Source organism: Ceratotherium simum, chromosome 11 (genome assembly GCF_057802395.1).
Source record: "Ceratotherium simum simum isolate JZ-2026a chromosome 11, ASM5780239v1, whole genome shotgun sequence".
Lineage (NCBI taxonomy): Eukaryota > Metazoa > Chordata > Mammalia > Perissodactyla > Rhinocerotidae > Ceratotherium > Ceratotherium simum.
This window is the reverse complement of record NC_141910.1, coordinates 75,094,588-75,104,227: the sequence shown is the minus strand read 5'-3', so window position 1 is coordinate 75,104,227 and position 9,640 is coordinate 75,094,588. Positions and strand designations below refer to the sequence as shown.

At 42.8% G+C, this 9,640-nt stretch overlaps 1 protein-coding gene across 1 annotated transcript in view; it reads left to right on the top strand.

Annotated features, from left to right (window-relative positions):
* Positions 1 to 353: 353 nt before the first annotated feature.
* Positions 354 to 9,640, top strand: part of TPO (thyroid peroxidase) — a 52,521-nt gene continuing 43,234 nt past the window's right edge. Inside the window, exons 1-2 of the mRNA XM_004436435.3 lie at positions 354 to 447; positions 5,880 to 5,964. Of these exons, the coding sequence (XP_004436492.2) occupies positions 354 to 447; positions 5,880 to 5,964 (179 nt within the window). The remainder of the gene's footprint in view (positions 448 to 5,879; positions 5,965 to 9,640) is intronic.

Below are 9,640 nucleotides of genomic sequence, written 5' to 3'. Positions count from 1 at the left end.
TATTCTGTGAAATAGATTTATTTTTTCCTAGAAATTTTATGCTGTTTGACATCACTGTGTTACCGAGCTATTTTGGTGACTATGGCTGCCAAATAGGCAGGATCCGTTTTCAAATAATTAGGGCAGGTATGGCCTGCTCAACACCACAGCCTGAGTGAACAATCTTCCTGGTTTGGGAAGCAATTCGGAACCTTCTAGAGCTCAAGGCCCAGGCTCATGGGAATACATCACTGTGTAGAGACTGGTAAGTAAAGGGTCAGTTGGCAGAGATTCTGACTAACAAACCCCTAACAGTGGTTCTCCTCGCCCTTGCCCTTCAATGTCTGCATGCTACGTGTCCTTCCCACCCCAAGATGAGAGCACTCGTGGTCCTGGGGGCCACCCTGGCTGTGGTCTGCACTGCGGTTTTCTTCCCTTCCGTCTTGAGAGGAAAGGACCTCCTTTGGGGTAAGTAACGACTCAGATATGGTCTTCTGACCTTACAAAGTTATTGCTCACAAAGCAGAAAGCATCGTGATATTTCTAGTCAGCTAGGACCCCTTTGGAGTTTTGTTAAGCTTTTCCAAGAAAAGAATAATAATTCTTGAGTTTAGAAGAATTAAAATACAATTCTTTCTGAAAAGTAACTGGTTTTCCTATGATTACACAATAGAAGTTTTCCATTTTTACCTGCGCATGTATTTGGAAAAAAAAAAAAATTCTTTAGGAGTAGTTGTTAGTCCCTTTGCTACAAAATCATTTTTCATTAAATAACTTGTGTGACGTATTCTCTGGAATCTGAGTGCTTGCATTGTCAAATTCAGTTAAGAAAGCTACGGATACACAGTGGCTAAAATAATCACAGCTCAAACTCTGCTTTTGTTTTGCTAAAAAAAAAAGAAAGAAAACTTCCCAAGCATGCGGAAGGGATTGTACTCCATCAGAACATGGGAAGGTATTTTTTGGATGCTCTCCAGCTGCCAGCCGCTGGAACGTCTTCCCCTCACTGGGCAGGCTCGTGGCTCTTTGGAAGTCATCAGGCCGTCCCCGAAGCCCCACTGGTCTCTTTGCTCTCACCGGCCTCTCCCTGGGAATCACGGGCCTCTTTGATGTCTCCAGGACGGGCGGGCACGCTGGGGCCTTGCAGCCCAGGTCCACGCCATGCTGTGCTTCCTGCTGGGAGCCACAGTTTTTCCAATGTTACTAAATATTGGAGCTACGTGATCTTATTGAAAGTTGCACCAAAGTCCTTCACCAACTCATATGCTTTTTAAGAAAGCACCCAGGCCATCCAAAGCCGTCAGGAAGGCAGAGGCAAGCTCTGAGGTCAGAGAAAGCAGGTCCACCCCTCTTCCTGCTGGTTGCTAACTGGGGCCCTCTGGGTGTGTTACTTCTCTTTCTTCTCTGTAAAGTGGAGGAACCTGGAAAATTACCCATCCTAGTTACTATTTGTGGGTATCAATGAGACGCTCCATTTAAACTATTGAGGGCAGTGGGCCAGGCCAATAGTAGAAAAAATAAAACCCAATTCACACATTAGAGGAAAAAGTGTTTTCACCTCCACCACTATGGTTCAATCATCCTGGTATGATAGGTGTTCAGCAAATGTTTTGTGAATTGATTAATTCATCATTTTATTTCATATTTATTAAAGTCCTAATTCTATAAAACCATAGTAACGAAAGTTAGTAGTCGTGTGGCTAGTTATGATAAAATTGTAATGTATGAGAGCTAGTCAACAGAATATAAAAATATCTGCACCACAGTTTTTAGTTTTAGAAATCACGTTTTTAAAAAATTGGGAAATGTGGTATCTATAACTTCGCTAGAGCAATTTTTTATTACTTCTCCATCTCTGAGAGGTTTGATTTTTTTTTTTTGGCTTAAACTTTCAGTAAATATATAAATAATGTGCAATGCAGCATCAGATAACACAGCCTATTTTATTGTTCATCAGGATTTTTTGAAGCTGGCATATTACTTGTTTACTTTGTAAATTACTTATTCAGAAAATATTATTTATGTCACAGTGTTTCAATTTTACATTCTTTAATAGGAGATCTTTTTTTCCCCAATTGATAACAAGACAACAGTAGCTTTGAAACAAAATAATTACTCACTGGTAAACTCCCTTTGAAACATAATTTCATCAGTCACATTTCACCATAGCCAAGATTTAAATGACAGTACCACTTGATTTTTCGTGTGAGTTGGGCTGATATCACTTGTGCTTACAGGCTTGGTGATGCAAACAGATGGATTGCTCCCTTTCCACTGTCGAGAACCAGCTAAGGGCACTGGGCACGAGGACCAGGGTCTTTGCTGGACCACAGATGGCGGTCTGTAGGTGGAGATGCTCCTCGGGGCTCTCTACTGTATGGGTTGCTCATCCCAGTGTGGTCCAGTCACCCATTTCACAGATCAGAGAACAGAGGCCCGGGAGGTGGCAGAGCTGTGGTCAAACTCACTCTCACTTTCCAGATCTTTACATAGAAACAACACACCCACGTATCCGAATCTGGCTTATAAACACCCAAGAACAAATGTCAGTCCTGGGCATACATTTTAGTTAGTTTGTGAATTGTAAGAATGTTTGAATACCAAAAGTGAGGCCTCGCACGCCCTCCTACTTCTGAGCAGCACAAGAGAGATTCTGGCTCAGTGAACGTTCTGGAGTAGGATCCCAGGACCGTCAGATCAGAGAGAAATAAACTTCAGCACCTGAAAATTCTGTAATAAAAATAATTCAACAGAGGAAAAGATTTCATTTTTGCTAGAAAATACGTACATAACCATTGTGAGTCTAAGAAAAAGTTCTCTATGAGTCCCTTCTCAAAAACCCTGACGAGAGTTATCGTGGAAACCGTATGTATTCATCACCACACAGATCAGGACGAGTTTCTAGTGTTTGTGCAAAGCCAAGATTTATGTGCAATTATCTTTACGGCAAATGTTCCAACAAGTTAAAGCTAAAAGAAAATAAGATGCAAATGAATAAGAGAAAGCAGATTGGGAAATTTGGGAAGCCAGCCTAATGAGTGAATTTGTTTAAAAAGGAAAGTTGGCAGACTTTGTTCCAGTTCATTGGATTTCAGCAAGCAAGGATTATTAACGTAGAATCAAAACACAACTCTGAGCAAAATCAAGTCCTCAGAGCCAGTCAAGGGTACACTCAGGAGCCCCGCTCAGTTTATGGCTGCAGAGAAGGACGATTTCAGCTTTCTTCTCCTTTTTTTAAAAGGTAAATACTCTTTGGAAATAGGTAACTTCCCTCTTCTTTCTGAAAGAAAGTATTTTCTTGTACAAAGGCCTCCTGAACTCCAACTCTTCTACATATGAGATGAGTACGCATGGAGGGGAGCTTTTGGGGAGCAGCACGCCCTCTCGGGGTGGTAACCGTCTTTAGAAGGCTGATGTCTCCAGATCAGACAAGTCATGCAACTCTCTAGAATTTAGTTTTCAGATCTGAAAAGAGGAGGTTGGGTTCAGTCTCTGAGTCTGCGATCCTGTGGTTGGACGCCACTGCTCCGGACACCATGCCTTACCCTGCTGCCGGCTCTGGACCAGACCGAACCGCTGAGTGAAGACAGTGATGAAGGAGCAGTGAAGAATAAGCACATCACTCCCATGCAGCGAAGAAGAAACTAAGCAAGTCACATCTATCCAGTTCCAGCAGAGATCATCATAGATGAGAATTACATTTTTACGGGGGAAAATTTTCAACACAAAAATACGTTTCTTAAAATTTTGAAGAGAATAATAATCCGAAAGACTCTAAGACTATTTTTAGAAATTCAGTAAACTATTTTGTAATAAGAAAAGAGACTAGAGAGTAAGCCACATGTGATTAATTAAGCTTAAATTTTATTAATATCACTCGATAATAAGAAATGGCCTCTCTAGCAGCTGCTAATTCCAAGGATAGTGGAAACAAATATACATTTTTCTTTATACTTAATCAGTTCATTCTTAAATAATTGCCAAGTGCCTGTGAAGAACCAGTCATTGATCTTATTGGAGAAAATCTGGCACCAGAGTCAAGTGAGTGGGTGATTATTGCATTTGGCCAATGAGGGGCCGTGGCTGACTTCAGAGGGGAAAATGTGAGGGTGTGAGGGCTGCAGTCGCTTTAGGAGGAATGAGAGGAAAATGGATGAGAAGCACAAGTGTCTTTACCCCAAGCTTCTGTGGGATCCCTGCCCCCTGAGACCTGAGTGAAATCCCCTCAGGGGCCTTGGTCCCTGGAGGTCCCTGCCTCCGCTTCCTCTCAGGTGCCTCCCGCTGCTCACCACGTCTGCCTCGCAGGGCTCTCACGGGACCCCATGCAGGGAGGGCCACCCTCCGTCCAGCCCTGGGTGACTGAGCACTTCTCCCAGAGCCCCAGGGGATGATCCACAGTGGAAGTTTTCTTCACTTGGTTACACCACACTAAGAAATTTGATGGTCAGAAGGACAGGCTGGGTCGGGCGGAAATAAGCAGGAGCAGAAGAAGTGATGGTGGCATGTTGGTTGTTCAGTTGGGGAAGATGTTGAAGGCACTCAAGGCTAGAGCCCTGACAGTCCCTCAACGTGTTTGATGGGGCCACCATGTGCGGGACCCCACGCTGGGCGCCAGGGCGGATGATGGGAATCCCGTATGATCTCTGCCTTCCAGGAACCTGCAGTCTGAAGTCCCTCAAACATTTCTAATAGTTTCCAGTCGCTTTATTTCTTCGTGCAACAAAATTACTTAAATTTTAGGACAGAGGCTATCAGATAACTTAATACTGCTAAGCTTACTCATGAATTTAATATATTTTCTGGAATATGCTATGCCTACTTAATTCTAAAGATATTGAAATTTACCTTTTAAAAAATAGTTTTACTTCTGTATAGATGTATAATGTTCAAAAACATTCTGATAGTCTATTTATTTTTAGAAATAAATGTATTTCCTTTGATAAAATATTGCTTATGCAAAAGATAATTTAGTAACAGACTTTTTTGGGTGCATTACCGAAAGAACTTGACTACTTCATGTCATTCATTTGGAACCTCACATTTTAACCCAGAAGTGCACTCTTAACCTACTGTCTTAGTCTGTTTGGGCTGCTGTAACAGAATATCATAGACTGGCAGAATTACAAGCAACAGACATTTATTTCTCATGGTTCTGGAGACTGGAAGCCCAAGATCAAGGCACTGGCAGATTAGGTGTCTGATGAGGGCCCCTTCCTGGTTCATAGACGGTGGAGGGGGTGAGGGCCTTGTCTGGGACCTCTATTGTAGGGTACAAATCCTTCATGGGGGCCCCACGCTCATGACCTAATCGCCTCCCAAAGGCCTCCCCTCCTAACACCATCACGTAGGGCATTAGATTTCAACACATGAACTTTGAGAGACACAGACATTCAGACTACAGCACTTACTAAACATTCCAACCACTAAAAAATAAAAAAATAAAATAAAAAGGGAGTCTTTTCATTGGAAAGTGCTGGTACATTTGAGTAATTTATTTTTTGTAAATGCACAAATTAAAATGGGCAAATATTACTATGAACTTTCTATATTACTGGTTTAGGTAACAAAAATATTCATTAAAAAAGCTATTCAGAATCATGAGAGGTGGTTGGGACAAGTGGGAAATAAGTGCCACCAAACTAAACCTGTGTGAGGTCGGGAAAGGGCTGGGTCCTTTCCTCCTCCCATCCCACAGGCCGCTCTGGGAGGGAGGAGCTAATACCCATTTAAGGTGGGGAACTGAGGCTCAGGGTAAACCTACCCAGGATCCCACAGAGCTAAGGGCACCAGAAGCCATGTGGTTATCAGTACATCAAGCTAGACTGGGTGGAGAGAGCTAGAAACGATGGAGAATTGCTGGATTTAATCGTATTTGGATTGTGTGGTATCTTACTCCATAGGGAAGACTGAAAAATCTCATGTTATCAGCATTTTGGAGGAGAGCAAGCTCATGGTGGACAATGCCATCTACAATACAATGAAAAGGTATGACATTCCAAAGGGTCCAGGAGAGGAGGGAGGGAAACAGCACACGTTGTCCAGATTGTGCCAAATCCTGTATGAGAGTCTTCACGTATTTGCCTGTTTTAATTTTCATGATTACCTCCACAATTGGTCCCAGTGTCTTCATTTTACAAATTAGGCGCTGGAGCTCCCATGGGTTAATTCACTTTTCCAGGATCACGTGCAAGCAACTGAAAGAACCAGTATTCAGTCTCAAATTCTTTCTCTAGCAAAACACAGAGCAAAGCACAGTGGGCCAGACAGGATTCACTATATCCCGGTTTAAAAGACAGTAGAGACTGAAGTCCTGACAGATAAGGGGGCCTCTGTCCTCAAGAATTAGGCACAGATGAGGGATGATGGGAGTGACCCAGACGCCACGTCCTCGGTGTTAGGTCATCATCATGTGGCTGCAGCGTTACCTAGAACATGTGATGAGGGATTAAATTTGCCCTTCATCTCTTTTAAATAATTAAGAAACACCTGAATTTTAAATATATAACTGATTCCAATCTTAAAGATATTATGTTTTCACATCAAATATTTGTAAAACAAACAAACAAGAAACTAAGAAGCAGGTTTTCTCCTCACAAGCATATTATTTTGTCAGAAGTTGACTAATAATTATATAAGCTCTCAAAATACAAACTCTCATAAGGCAGTGGTTGATTTATTCCAAATTTCTATCATTCCAGCTAGAAAATACCCCATTGTCCATATTGGCTGCAAACTAATTTTTACCTATTTTCTAAAAACCTGCATCAAAGGGGGAAAGAAAGCGAAAAACTATTTCTCACGACCTCATACATGTTTCAGCATGTCTAAAACTATGACATCACCTATCCGTGAAGAAATGGGAGTGGGCGTCTGGTGCAGTCATAACTTATGTTCCTCTCTTGGTAAGAGCTTTATGTTAATAGAATCCTTTGAAGCCAGCGCCTTGATCCTAAAGGTGGCTTCTGCTGGTAGGAGCTTGTGTAAGCTGGTTGGGGATATTTTATTGGAAAGGTTTGCTGTTTGATAGCTTTCAAATAATACTCTATCTACCTACTCAAAATATATTTATTTCTTCAATAAATATTGTTTCTATTATATAGCAGGCTCTGTGCTGGATGCTGGGGATACAAAGATAAATTTAAAATATCCTCATTTCTCAAGAAGTTCACATTCCGCTGTAAAGACAAACACATAGTGCACTTAATTTAGGGATAGGTACGTGACAGATTATCAAAAAATATTTGGTTGATTGGCTGGTAAAGAATTAGCTGTGAGTAAAAATTTTAATAATAAAATGTTTTTACAGTTCAAAACAAATCTAGTTATTTTGTAGACGAAAAAGAAAAAAAAAACTTTTCTAATTAATAATATCCAAAGTTAAAGCTGTGGTCAGTTCTTTCACTCACTCATTGGTGGTGGCCTGGCGCCACATTTTTGGAAAGCAATATGGATGCAGAGCAAGGCCCCTAAAGGCACCCAGAACAGTGAAGTGTCTGGAATCTCACCCTTCTCACAGCTGACGACTAGCCCAGCACGGCTGCACGGTGCCCACAGAGGATGCGACGCTCCCGGCTCAGAGACAAGGGAGTTCGCTGGCAGCAGAACAGCAGCAGAGCTTTAGCGTGTGTGGTCCCCAGGACCGGTCCCCTGGAGCAGTGCCCACACGGTGGGGCCCTGAGCTCAGGAGCCCACACCTTCTGTAACGGAGAGGAAGCGTGCCTGGCTCTCGCCCTGGAGAGGATGCATCTTTGTTACACTGGATAGAATAACAGTGTTTTGTGGAGGAGGACACTACCTCTGTCTTCCAAAGCTGTTCCTTATCTAAACAGCCCTGTAAGGGTAGACTGGAGCAAAGGTGATGAGTCTCTGTTTTTTCACAAGACGAGGAGAAACAACCAAGACCCATGGAGAATTGTCCCCGATAATTCCACCCCTCGTGTGTACACCATCTTCGCCTCTATGTTCTTCCGGTGACCACTCTGGTGCACCTGACGGGCAGGCGCTGGGACCACATCTCTTTATCCCACAAAGCATTCAGTCGGTGCCACCGTCTCCGTGACTCCAGGCTGCGGCACGAGGCAAACATGCCGTATTTATCCAGACCTTCTCACCATGTTGACTCCTGGATTCCACCACCTGAAGGAGCCTCAAACCCAGCAGGGTCCACCTTAGAGGGTCAAGGGACCCTCTCCTCAGGTCTCTGATGCCCTTCACGCTGGCCAAGGCGTTCTTCTGGGACGACCAGACAGTGTTCGCCATTTCTCAGACTGCTCCCTGGCCTTGGGAGGGTGTCTTGGGCAATTTCTCACCCAGGACAAGTCTACTAGTGAATTGAGGCTGATCCAAGTCTCCAAGGTAGGTTTTATTATCCATCCTGAGGAAGGAAATGGAGGCGCATGAGGCTTCAGTGACTTTTTCAGTGTCACTCAGCCATAGGCCAGGAGCAGGGAGCAAAGGCAGGTGAAGGAAGGCTCACATCTCACTCCTTATCAGGCCCAGAGCACAGAAATCCCATTTCACAAAGTCTCCCCCAACACCGAAATGTGGCCCCAAGTGTGTTTTATCTTTTTGTGTTGATAATTAAATGGAAACGTAAAGATGGGGGAAAATTTCTCTAGGTGTGTAATCAATAATCAACAACAACAATCTGAGGTTGTTTTTAGAAGTTTCTTTAAAAACTCATTTGTTTAATATTAGCAGGTATGTTTTAGACTAGAAATGCTAAGTTTTTTTCCTTACATGTAACTATTCCTCATTTAGGGTTAAAACAAGCCCTTAATTTGCTATTTGCTTACTAATCATAGAATGAATCATTAAATTTTAATGAAGAATTAGTATTGACAAAAATCTCCAAATAATTGCATGCTCATTTATTTATTATTTGTGAAATAATAAAACATGAAACCTGAGTTATCTAAATAAGATAATTACTCAGTATATTTTATCCTTAAAAAAATTCTAAAGTAACTTTGTATCCTAAAAACTATGGTTCACACATCATGTGATTTCTGCTTCCTTCATAAATTCTGAAACAAGGAAAAAAATCCAACATGTAGCATCCGCAGTGATCATTAGGAATATCAAATGGCCTTTCTCCATTTTCTCCAAAATTACTCCATTTTGCAGACATGTGTATGAGCCTGATACTGGGCATGAAAAGATAGAGTCCTGGCCATGGGGGGAGCCAGAGTCTGGTGGACAAGACAGCAGTCTTGATCTTGTTTGTCATGAAGTGGAGAGACACAGAGAGGGAGACAGAGAAAGAGAGGCAGAGACAGAGAGAGAGAGAAGCAGAGACAGAGACAGACACAGACACAGAGAGAGAGAGGCAGAGACAGAGACAGAGAGAAGCAGAGACAGAGAAGGAGACGGAGACAGAGAGAGAGACGAATAGAGAGAGACACACACAGAAAGAGAGACAGAGACATAAAGAGAGACAGAGAGATAGGGACAGAGATGAGAGAGAGAGAGAGAGGAGGCGCACACACAGACAGAGTCAGAGAGGAAGAAGAGGAAGAAGGAGGAGGAGGAAGATTAGAGGGAAGAAAAGAAGGAGAATCAAAGGAGCATCAGGGAGGCGCCTGGAGGCCTGCATCGAGGAAGGACTCAGCCAGGTCAGGGAGGGCGTGTGGACAAGAGTCTCTCTGGACCCAGACAAGAG